The sequence below is a fragment of the Haemaphysalis longicornis genome, unplaced genomic scaffold, assembly GCF_048455015.1.
Source record: "Haemaphysalis longicornis isolate Haplotype H1 unplaced genomic scaffold, Haemaphysalis longicornis Haplotype H1 scaffold_1, whole genome shotgun sequence".
Classification (NCBI taxonomy): Eukaryota; Metazoa; Arthropoda; class Arachnida; order Ixodida; family Ixodidae; genus Haemaphysalis; species Haemaphysalis longicornis.
In genome coordinates this window covers 14460940-14472988 of record NW_027526203.1, presented here as the reverse complement: position 1 = coordinate 14472988, position 12049 = coordinate 14460940, and the positions used below count along the sequence as shown (strand labels likewise).

Here is a 12049-nt window from a genome sequence, read left to right as displayed (position 1 = left end):
ACATACATACATACATACATACATACATACATGCCTGCATACAAACATACATACTGTAGTAAGCATGTTGCTCCCTTGAGAACTGTGATGAGCACCAGCCAGAACGGGCAAATCCCCCTACGTGGATATGCGCCGCATGCCGCTGGAGGAAGAGGACGCGCTCGTTCAGTGTCAGCCTCGCGAAAAGCTGGTCGCTTCGGCTCACCCCGTCTGCGTTGATACCTCGTTCATCAATAAACAAGTCCAGCCTTCTAATGAAACGCCGACTATCTCCTTTACAATACATACATACATACATACATACATACATACATACATACATACATACATACGTGCATGCATACATACATACATTCATACATACATACATGCATGCATACATACATACATACATACATACATACATACATACATACATACATACATACATACATACATACATACATACATACATACATGCCTGCATACAAACATACATACTGTAGTAAGCATGTTGCTCCCTTGAGAACTGTGTGAGCATCAGCCACAACGGGCAAATCCCCCTACGTGGATATGCGCCGCATGCCGCTGGAGGAAGAGGACGCGCTCGTTCAGTGTCAGCATTGTGCCAACCACTTCGAAGGCAACACCACCACGATCATCGTCATCAAGTCGAACAAATTCGACAGCAATAGTCACGCCACCAAACTCGCCAATCAGAGCGTTGGGAGAGGCTCGTCCCGATTGGCTGCGGACGCGCGTGTCGAATGTGAAAAGCATACCCCACCTTGTCCCGTCAGTCATTCTGGCCGTTGCTCTCGCACCGTAAGCTGTTGCCTGGCGCGGGCTCGTCACTGCCAGTCTTTGTGGTCCTCCTTCGGTGTGAAGCTCCCGGCCGGTTCCAGCATGCGCGAAATCGTTCATATCCAGGCCGGCCAGTGCGGCAACCAAATAGGAGCTAAGGTAAGACAGCTTTATTTCGTGCCGCATTTTGTGAAGTCTGCGCAAGGCGGGGCTGCTAGGCCTAACCGAACGTGAAATCAGCCGCCGTGGCCACGTCATTTTCGCAGCCATCAGCTGTAATTTCTCGCGCCCTAGTTCAATGTGTGTTCTTCTTTTTGCCCGATCGCTGTAATCAGGCGCGCATTTACGCTGATTTTCCTGCCACACGTTCCGAGTAGGGGACGATGTAGTTAGCCACGCCCGTTCACGATGCCGGAGCGATGACCCCAATGGGATAGTTGCCATGAAAGCCATATCGCGGCTGGGACAGGGGCGAAGTTTTGCTGCGGGCTTTGCCCGTGTTTGGTAACGCGCAGCATTTTTATTCAAATTGCTGCCCTCCCGGTTATTTTATTTGCGCTTGCTTTTCCACTTTAAATCCCAGTGGTTCGGACGCGCAAGTCGACGTTTGTGAGCCGTTCGAATTGTCGCGACTCGGCCGTGTCTTCGTTGACCTCCTTTTCAGAGTGTGGAGGCAGCTTGCCTTCCCTGTTGTTTCCTCAAGAATGCTTGTCTTATTTTCCATTTTCAGTGCCGCTTCCCGCATTCCTTATCGTCTCGCGAGAGAGCTTCGGTTTGCGGTGTTCCATTCTCATTACCGCACAAAACTTAAAAAACGCTCAGCTGCTGGGCTTGGTTCGCTACTCGGCTTGGCTTGGTGCCTACAAGGACTCGCTATATATTCCGATTCTTTAAAGCGGATCAACGTTTTTCGGGATCGCGTTTCTTTTTTTTTTTTTTTTTGTCTTCGGCTACTGCCGCTGGGTCGCGTTAATTACTAATTTTTTTTAGTGTGTTGCACAGCTTCGCTACGGTGGCTACCTTCACGCTGTAGTGCAAGCATTGAGGCTGCCGTTGTGACTGTGTGGCAGTGCTGGTACGATTGTTCACGCCGAATTTAGTGACTGTTTATATTAACTGCGAAGTGCGTCGACGGCTCCTCATTCTAGTGGGCCAATAATGGCCGTACCGTCTGCGGTCTTCCAACAGTGATTTTCCTTGGTGAGCTGAAATACTTTTTTTAGTTTTCGCAAGCTAAACCTGTTTCGTTTAGATAAACCGGTGAACTTCTAATTTTTGCAGCGCAGTTTTTATTCTTGGCTTGTCTGCGCCCAAGCAGTATTTTTTCTCCTGCTGTTTAACTGGACTTCTTTCTACCGAGCTCCGCGATTCGACATTTTGCTTTGGTTATTTTATATCCGAGATTGCGTACTTTTTACAAGCACAACGTGCCTGTTGCCCGAACTTAAGGAAATTGCAATGTTTATTATTTCTTTTGCAAACTGGATCCAAGTAAATATTTTGGCGGAAAAATGCTTTTCTCAGCGTTGATACCCACCTCGGTGCTGTGCGCAGGCGGTATTATTCACTGCGTGCAGCTATAGCGTGCTTCATTGACACCCTCGACGTTTGTAGCGTAATTATTTCGAACCACGTAAGCAGGCGGGCTGCGAACCTTTTGCGCATGCGTTATTTAACATCTGTTTTTGCACTACTGGAACCAGCATGCCGTGTTGGAAGAATATTGCGATCCCCCGTGAGTGCCCGCGTGTTCTAGATTTCGGCGCACCGTAAAGAGGCCGAGGTGGTCAGAATTACTCCCGAGCCCTCCACTACCGTGCACCTCATCGCGCCTGTGCAGCGTCGGTGCGTCAAGCCTCATAATCAATCAAGCTCGGACGTGCGCTTACAGCTAACGTCTTTGTCAGACTTTCTATTTTATCACTGCTCTTGCTGCTTTTTGTAGCGTGAGCTACACTGGCCGAGGTTGAGTTTCGCGTGGCTCCTGGATAGCCGTGCTGGGCATGCACGAGGAGGTAGTGACGTCACACGCCGCACAAAACGTTGCTCGTTGCCCGGCGTCTCTCACACACCCCACACGCCCAGCGTCTTCGCCGACTTCCGTTCCGCACGTGGCGGCCCGGTCCACTTGAAGATCGTGGGTGGGTATCGAACCGATGGCTCGTGCGTCACAGCAACATCGGCGTGCGCCTGTAGCACCAGCTTAGCTCTGGGGAGATTGGTGACGCTGCGCCGGAGCCGCTTGATAAAGATACGTGTGTCACATAATGCGTATACCGTGCGTGTGTCATCGAAGCAGCAGTAAGCATGATACTCAAGCTAATCCTAGACAACCAGGAAAGCTAAGAATAACCAGCTGAACCTTGGCTCACGCTACGTATATCCTGGCATAGCCGAGCGAGCCACTGCTAATTTTTATTTCGGGTAAGTGCTTCGCGATCTTGACTGTTCAGGCATGTTTTCTACAGCTGTGCACCCTTCAAACCGTCGTTGCCTGTATTCCTACCACATGTAAATCGCCCCCCACGTATCGTCGGGTGGCGCAAGGGAATGTCAAGGATCTCAGCTGTACAGCATAGTGATCAGCACTGCTGGCAGTAGAGTTTAAGCGTACCGTTACCGCGTTTACGTTACCGTCAACCGTGCGTGCGGGAGGCGTCTGCGCGTGCGCGTGAAGTTCTCGCGAACGGTAACTTACCGTCACATGCGTTACCGTTGATAGCGACCTTCCTGAGCAGACGACTTGTACCCTCACGTCTTGATTTCGGCAAAGGCGGCGGTACAGCCAATCAAATTATTCTTCGTTGATGTTTACGCGTTTTAATGCGTAGCATTATTTGCTGAGTACTTTCACAGCCAAGAACGTGTAACGCCCTGCATACCCACAAGAATGCAGATTTCGCCAGAGTTCTAAATGTAATCGTTAGAATAACGTAAATAGAGACAATTAGTTGAACGAAATTTTGAAAGAAAAAAACAAATACAAGAGTTACGGGAAATATCAAAACGTATACCGAATTCCACAATAATGCAGATTTCCCGAAAGTTTCACCTGTAATCGTTATAACACCGTAATTTTTTTCTTGCTCAATAATGCGCAGGAGCTTGACAATTACGTTTCTCAGACGGGCGAGCGAAATGACCTTCCCTATACTCGTGCTAAGCCTCGCCTGCCTTAAAGGAGTACTGACACCAAATTTTTACGCCTAAATAATGATATAATTGGCTTCATTAGTTTGTATAGATGCCTCACAGAAATTTTTGCAGCGATCGGAGGCCGCAATCTCATCTAAAATCGATTTTGATTGTACCGGCCGCGAGCTTCCACAAATCGGCAGCACTAGCGAAATCGCTTTCGGCGTGACGAAACATCGGCCGGCGTGTCTGGCCGGTTCAGGGTGACGTCATATAGTCGTTTTCGGAACCGGAAACGATATCCTGCGCTGCTGTTGTCGGTGGTATTCGTTTGGGCAGGAGACGTACGGGTGTAACTGTGCGAGCAATGCTTGTAAACTTTGCGCACTTTGCGTGTTCTACGTCTTTGCTCTTCAGTTCGTGGCCGGCGCATGGTGTTGTTCCCTTGCACTGGTGGCGAAAACTGCGCGGTGCGCGATGTCGACGCGCCCCGCGGCGGTGCGCGTCGCCGAGTTCGCCCAATGTGTGCTATGGCAAGCTCGCGGAATGCGAAGTACTGCTCGTGGAAGCCTGTCCGAGCAAATCGACGACGACGCCAAGATGCATTATTTTCCACGCGACGACATGCAGCGCTAAACGTGGACTGAGTTCGTGCGGGGCGGCAGCCGCAAGAACTGTCTCCCAAGCCAGCGGGCTCGGCGTTGCTTGGGTCAGCCTGGGTGTTAGGAACTTCAGGCTTAGTATCGTCACAGAACAGGGAGGATGTATCGTTGCGAATATGTGATCGCCGGTATCTCTAAAACTACGAATGACCATCCCTTACACAACTTTTCGCCACACTATCATCCACTTTTTCGCATACTGAGCTTTATTTAGGCGATAACTGCCGTTTCAGCGATCGGTGACCAAGACATCTGTCGTGGCCTGTTTTGATCACACATCCGGTCGTGGTTTTGATTCTAGCGCGCAGGTGGCGCCATCTTTCGGCCGCACCGCGGTGCCGGCAGTGCTGGGTCGGAGCGCCGAACCTCCGCTTCCGGTCAACGTAGGCTTACCATCGCGGCAAATATCTGAACGCCGCTTTTAAATTCAGCGTTGATAACAACCCTTAGCACAATTTTTCACCACACTAACATCTACTTTCTCGCGATCAGATTGATTATAAGAGTGGCGACAAGCTGTTGCTATCACGGTCTGCACCGGTTCGAGCCGCAGTAATATTAAAAATCTGACGACGGCGAAGATATCGCCGGTCTAATCGCCTGGCCAAATAAAGTTGCTCTGTCTGCCGGGTGGCAGCGACTCATCCGAGTCTGTCTATTCAGACATGTCGACTGCTCGGGCGAGTGCAGACCATGTGCAATCGTAGCAGACGATGCGGCGAACGTCCCTGACGTCACGGGTGAGACCATGACGTCAGACTGGCCCGCTTGCAGGCTGGCCTCCGAACGACCATTTTCCCGCGCGGCGACCGAATTTGAAACTGGTTGCAATAAACAGGCTATAATTCTGTGTTGGCGGCTGACGGCTTTCGGTTCCATTTTCGTAATTGCTGGGCCAATAGGTATTCTTTACAGCATAAAAACTGAAAGCGAGAAATTTAGTGTCAGTACTCCTTTAAATAGTCGGTAGATTTGAGCTCGCAAAGTGCTTTTGAACAATGAACTTTATTGGCATCATGTACGGAATACGCAATGAAAGCGTATTCCGGCAGAAAAGGCCGGCAGAAAAAGCTATCTCAAGGACAGCTTGACGGAGCTGCGGGCCCCTGTTTTGACACCAGCATACAATAGTGTACCACAGTACATAAAAAAAAAAATAACAAGCCGCGTAGAAATATGCGCCTCCGAATTTGGGCTTGGCAAGGTACTGTAGGTTATTTGTAATACAAATTTCACTCATTTCCTGCTGAAAAATTGCGCGGGCGAAAATTCCAGCTTACATTGATTCCAATTCTACTCATTAGATAGCGCTGTACAGGTGACTTACCGGAAGCCGGAGTTTTCGTTTACCGCTGAACACGGTAAGCCACGTTTTAGCACAGCGTTTGCGGTTTGCGCATTCCGGCCGCCATGGTGCACGTAGCGACATCTCTTATATTAGTCTCAAAGCTAATCACGCACAATGTTCTTGCTCAATTTGCTTTCGATTGAAGTAGCTTGAATGTTTCAAGTTTCGGATGAGGCGTTTAGTTTACAAGATGGGAGTTTAAAACCGGGGGGGGGGGGGATCATCCACTAGGTTAGTGAAGGGTAGGGTAAACAAATCGAACACAGGCAAGTCGGTTGACATCTTGACATTTAAGTGAAGTAGAAGTAATCAAAGCCCCACAATTACGAATATTTTGTTTGTTTTAAGCACGCCAGTAATGTATTTGTTTATGCTGACGGAACGTTGTGCGCGAAAGCGCTAGAAATGGCATTTGAGCGCCCAAACGGCTATCTGGGTGCTCATTTGGCTCGAATGTCATTTGAGCCGAATGGCATTTCAAAACCAACTGAAGCAGCACAACTTCTCATTGAGTCAAGTGACATTCGGACGCTAGTGTAGCAGGGGTATGTCACCCTACCGTAAGGAATGCCCACATGGCCAGTCGGATCCCGGTACTCTGGAAACACTGTCGCACGCTAGACTAAAACTCTGTCGCCGCTGGGCAGGCGGCTGGTTAAGCTGTTCTACTTCACCAGCTACCAGACCGTGCAGTGGTTACAAAAGCTGCAAATAGTTGAAATTTGTCTGATTACGCATAACTTCCTTGTAACACTTCACCTTTTTGTTCACTATTCAGCCCTGCCTTTATCTGATGAACTGAGCCCCCTTCGCACTTATGTAGTGCACTTAAACCTCTTCCCACACCATTTTCTTTATCTGCAGTTCTGGGAGGTTATTTCCGACGAGCACGGCATCGACTACACTGGGAGTTACCACGGAGACTCGGAGCTTCAGCTCGAGCGCCTCAACGTCTACTACAATGAGGCCTCCGGTAAAGGTTCATGTGTAATATCCTCATGGGCAGCCTATATAGCGGGATAACCACCGCTGCTCCCCGATGTTGACAGATAAAAATTGCATAATATCATGGGTATTAATGTAGCGCCCAGCATACTCGAATCTACTGTCCTTCTGCTAAGGACTGAATGCCCTGACCAGATCTATTTATCATATATTTTGAATACTTACCCCTGCAGTGCTTGTGGCGAGCGCTTTTATGTTTTGAGCTGACCGCTCCTCTGTTGCCTTGTTTCAGGAGGCAAATACGTGCCTCGGGCCATCCTGGTGGACTTGGAGCCCGGCACCATGGACTCCGTCCGGTCTGGACCGTATGGCCAGCTCTACAGACCCGACAACTTCGTCTTCGGTGAGTACTCCCCTCATTACCCTCGCTGTCATTGCTGGTCAGATGGGCCAAATCAAGTACTACCTACTAAATGATGCCAGCTACCATTGTCCTCCATAAGGAGAGCAGTAAAATACCTGTAGGAGGGGCGTCAGAGAAGGAGACACAATCTCTCCAATGTTATTCACCGCATATTTACAAGAGGTATTCATGGATTGGGAACAGGTGGGAGTAAGGGTTAATGGAGAATACTTTTGTAACCTCAGATTTTCTGATGACGTTGCCTTGCCAAGTAACTCGGGGGACGTTTTGCAAAGCATGCTTACCGCACTGGACAAATAGTAGAACCGTGGGCCTGGAAATTAAAACGCAGAAAAATAAAGTAATGATCAATAACCTCGGGACAGCACAGCAAGTTGAGATAGGTGGCGAGGCAGTGGAAGCGGTAAGCGAATATATCTACTTGGGCCAAGTTGTGACCCCCGGATCCCAAACATGAGGCCGAGATTAGGATAAGAATGGGGTGGAGTGCATACGGCAGACATTCTCAGACAATGAATGGCAGCCTACCGTTGTCCCTGAAAGAGAAGTTATGACAGCTGCATCTTACCGGTACTCATTTACGTGGCAGATACTTGGAGGCTCACTAAATGGATTCAACTTAAAGTGAGGGCGACTCGGCGAGCATTGGAGCGGAAGATAGGTGTACCATTAAGGGACAAGAGAGCGGAGTTGGTCAGGGAACATTCACTTGTTAGTCATATTAGTGGACTTTAAGAAAGGCAAGATAACCATCGGTCATTAAGTGGATCCCTAGAGAAGGCAAGTGTGGCAGGGGGCGGAAGAACGTTAGATAGGGAGATGAGATCAAGAAGTTTTCGGGGATAAATAGGTCGCAGTTAGCGCAGAACCGGGAAAATTGGAGATCTATGGGAGAGGCCTTTTCCCTGCAGATAATGATGAAATGTCGGCGATTATCAACCTGAATTTCAAATTTTGCCTCAGCCCTTGTACGTCTCCACTCTCCGGTTTCACATCTCCCACTCAGTTGTTTGTTATATCTTGTGATAGCACGGCTTTGTTTCGAACGGTGTTCTTTATTGAGCAGGCAGCCGCTATCTGCTCTTCCGTGCTTCACAAACGTTGTCCTCTCTCTAGGTCCTTCATGTGTGCAAGCTGCAGACATTTGGTATTGTTGCGTCCCATTTGAAGAGCCTCCTCATCCCGGCCTTGCAGGTCAGAGCGGTGCCGGCAACAACTGGGCCAAGGGCCACTACACTGAGGGAGCAGAGCTGGTGGACTCTGTGCTCGACCGAGTGCGGAGAGAGGCCGAAGCGTGCGACTGCCTGCAGGGCTTCCAGCTCACCCATTCCCTCGGAGGAGGAACCGGCTCGGGCATGGGCACCCTGATCATCTCGAAGATCCGGGAAGAGTACCCAGATAGGATCATGAACAGCTTCAGCGTTGTCCCCTCTCCCAAGGTCTCGGACACGGTCGTGGAGCCCTACAACGCCACCCTGTCGGTGCACCAGCTGATCGAGAACACCGATGAGACCTTCTGCATCGACAATGAGGCCCTCTACGACATCTGCTTCCGCACGCTGAAGCTGACCACGCCCACTTACGGTGACCTGAACCATCTCGTCTCTGCCACCATGTCGGGTGTCACTACGTGCCTCCGGTAGGTCCCCCTGTTGATGCTTCGGTTAAGTCCTTCCTTTTAAAGCAAAGATTTCTACCTTTACCAGCCAACGGTTTCTTCGTGGCGTGCGCGACAAGAAACTCCCAACGCGGACCGGGAAGGGGAGGGCGCTTTTCGCTCACGGAGCACAGTGTAGATGGCACGGCGAATGGTTATCCATCGTTCCCCGCGCGCAGGTTCCTGCACGCACCGGCGGCCGCGTCGGCGAGACGGCCACCAAGCCCGAGCTTTGACACCCCGGGCAGGCGCTTCTTTTACACCTGAACACGGCGTTCCCGAGATGTCCCATTCACATACTGCTGCGCATACTGGGACATCACCGAACATTACCGCCTCCTTCGCAGACAACTTCCCCCTCCTCACCCCTCCCTCACCGCCGAGGGTGCCCACATGTGGCGTCTTCTTCAGACGCACTCCTTTCCCCACCGCACTCTATTAGTGCATACGTACCCTCACATATTTTCCTCTCCCAACTGTCCCTTAATTGTGACGTGCCGGACACTCTCTAGCACTCACTCTGCGAACGTGCACGCGACACTTTCCCCCCTCTACCCTCCCCCACCCTCTGGGAACAGGCTCTGAGGTGCTCGGACCGCGACTGCTCGGGCCCTAGACGTCGCGGCGGTCCTCTAGGCCAATGCCACTCCGCCTCCCTGAAACCAGAGTTCCAAATAAAGTGGTCTCTCTCTCTCTCTCTCTCTCTCTCTCTCTCTCTCTCTCTCTCTCTCTCTCTCTCTCTCTCTCTCTCTCTCTCTCTCTCTCTCTCTCTCGGCGGGGCGGCTTTGGCGTCTGCTTCAGCGACGGTTGTTTTGGGCCCATCCTGGCGCAAGTTCCCGTTATTGCGCGCTTCCTACGCACGGCTTTATTAACTTGTTCAATACCACCTCCTGGGTAACCGGTCGGACTTGTTGTTGTACAGCAAAGATGCGTTAACGACTGGTTTGCAGGGCGGGAAAACAAAATGTAGAGACATCTGGCCGCTAGAGAAACGCTACCTTTTGCGCACTTGAAGACCAATTTGGTTGTGTTTTAGCAGGTATTAAAGTGCAAAAGGAGCAACCCGTTCTGATAAATAGCGATTGTAAAAGTTCCCTAAAGCCTAAATCATTATAAATGCGAATCACTAAGCTCACATGCCGAATTTTTTCGGTGTCTGCGCTTGTGCCGCGCGGTGGTGTAGCCCCGAGCTAGCACATCACGATGGCTAGCTTCTGTTGTCTCACCCTTCCAAAGACGCTCCTCTCCGTTTTATTTGTGCCGACGCACGGCCGGCCCTGCGAATTTCGGGTAACGGCGGGCATAATCTGATTTCACTCTTCGTAGAGCCACGTGTGTTAAAGTGACGCCGCATGAGCAATTGTTGTGGGTGTCGTTTACAGCGTCGCTTTCTAACCCCATCCCGGCGTGGATTGGAGCCATTTTTTTTTATTTCAATCTTCGTATCTCAGCTTTGCCTTGTTCCCTTTAACGCACGCAGATTCCCTGGACAACTCAACGCTGACCTGCGCAAGCTGGCCGTGAACATGGTCCCATTCCCGCGGCTCCATTTCTTCATGCCAGGCTTCGCTCCACTGACTGCCAGGGGTGCACAGCAGTACCGGGCGCTGTCTGTTCCCGAGCTCACTCAGCAGATGTTCGATGCCAAGAACATGATGGCGGCGTGCGACCCTCGACACGGCCGGTACCTCACCGTGGCGGCCATCTTCCGTGGCCTCATGTCCATGCGGGAGGTGGACGACCAAATGCTCAATGTCCAGAACAAAAACTCCCCGTTCTTCGTGGAGTGGATCCCCAACAACGTCAAGACAGCTGTCTGCGACATTCCGCCTCGTGGCTTGAAGATGTCTGCTACCTTCATTGGCAACAGCACTGCCATTCAAGAGCTCTTCAAGCGCATCTCGGAGCAGTTCACTGGTACGTCCTGGATTCCTTTGAATGGCTTCCGAACTTGACGTGGCTATGTGGTGTATGAAACTTAGACAAGTGCGCATGTTTGCCGTCGTGGAAATTTTACCCAGCGTTTGTGTGTGTACACTGTTTAGCATAACAGGTTTGTACAAAGCCTGTACAGGCGAGCATTCTCAAAGGTAACGTAATAGGTAAAATGTCTGCTATAAGCTAAATGCTACTGATCCACGCGTATTTAGTTCTCCAGGCGTGCTTCGGAACTACGCTTTCCACCAATGCTACTTCCAATTTCTGAGGTTTTACGAGCGGAAGCTACAGGGTGTTACGAGGTGCCATTAATGGGCCCGGAATAATTTTTACCACGTGGGGATTCAATTGCGGTATTGGTGTAGCCTTTAGATTTCACTCTGGTTCCTTTTCCCAGGAGGGACTTTTCCCAGGAGGAGGTACTTGAGTGTGCACTCAGTCCTTGATTCTGTGGTGACCCGTCTCACCTTTTCCGTGTTCTCTGCGCAGCCATGTTCCGGCGCAAGGCCTTCCTCCACTGGTACACCGGAGAGGGCATGGACGAGATGGAGTTCACCGAGGCCGAGTCCAACATGAATGACCTTGTCTCCGAGTACCAGCAGTACCAGGAGGCGACGGCCGACGAGGAAGGAGAGTTCGAAGACGTGCCGGAGCATGACCTCAATGCCTGAACGCCTCCACGTTCCACTTTCTTTTAACTAACCCGTGTGTTTCCTTCGTTTTTTTTTTCCTCTTCCTCGCGTTCTACTTTAGTGCCTGCTTTTTTTAAACCCGTGTGTTTCCTTTCACTTCTCTTCCTTGTTCTTTCGGGCCTAATTTTTTTGGTATTTCCTGTCTTCTGTTTTTTGGTGTCCTCTTTTGCCTTTTTCTCCGCGTACACTTTACCTTCGAGGAAATAAATTTTGTTCCACCACTTCACCCTAATGTCAGTATTTATGTGACCATTAAACATCCATAGCAGTCCACTGCAATAGCCTAGTTTTCAGGGAAAATATTCAAAAACCGTTGCCTGTGTAGGCAGCTTCTTCGGTTTTACCGACACCGCATGACTTCAAAACACCCCTTGCGTCTCGTACTTCGTATCCAGAAGCTCCCCCAGGAACATTTAAGGAAAAAAAAAACTTCGTCTCCAGCTAACTTCGCTGCTTTTTGACCAA

General features: G+C 50.3%; 1 protein-coding gene across 1 annotated transcript; it reads left to right on the top strand.

Moving 5' to 3' along the window:
- The first annotated feature begins 772 nt into the window (after positions 1-772).
- On the top strand, positions 773-11815 carry LOC144175236 (tubulin beta-4B chain-like). Its single transcript, XM_077704339.1, has 6 exons — positions 773-942; positions 6793-6901; positions 7166-7276; positions 8492-8936; positions 10435-10871; positions 11382-11815. Exons 1-6 carry the CDS (start codon positions 886-888, stop codon positions 11561-11563), a joined length of 1341 nt encoding a protein of 446 aa, XP_077560465.1. The 5' UTR covers positions 773-885; the 3' UTR covers positions 11564-11815.
- Positions 11816-12049: the final 234 nt, after the last annotated feature.

What these genes read in the sequence shown, in the direction of transcription:
- LOC144175236 (XM_077704339.1), top strand. Translation starts at nt 886, where the DNA reads ATGCGCGAAATCGTTCATATCCAGGCCGGCCAGTGCGGCAACCAAATA. An exon ending in GCAACCAAATAGGAGCTAAG is followed by an intron (nt 943 to 6,792) that starts GTAAGACAGCTT and finishes CTTTATCTGCAG; the next exon opens with TTCTGGGAGGTTATTTCCGA. An exon ending in CTACTACAATGAGGCCTCCG is followed by an intron (nt 6,902 to 7,165) that starts GTAAAGGTTCAT and finishes GCCTTGTTTCAG; the next exon opens with GAGGCAAATACGTGCCTCGG.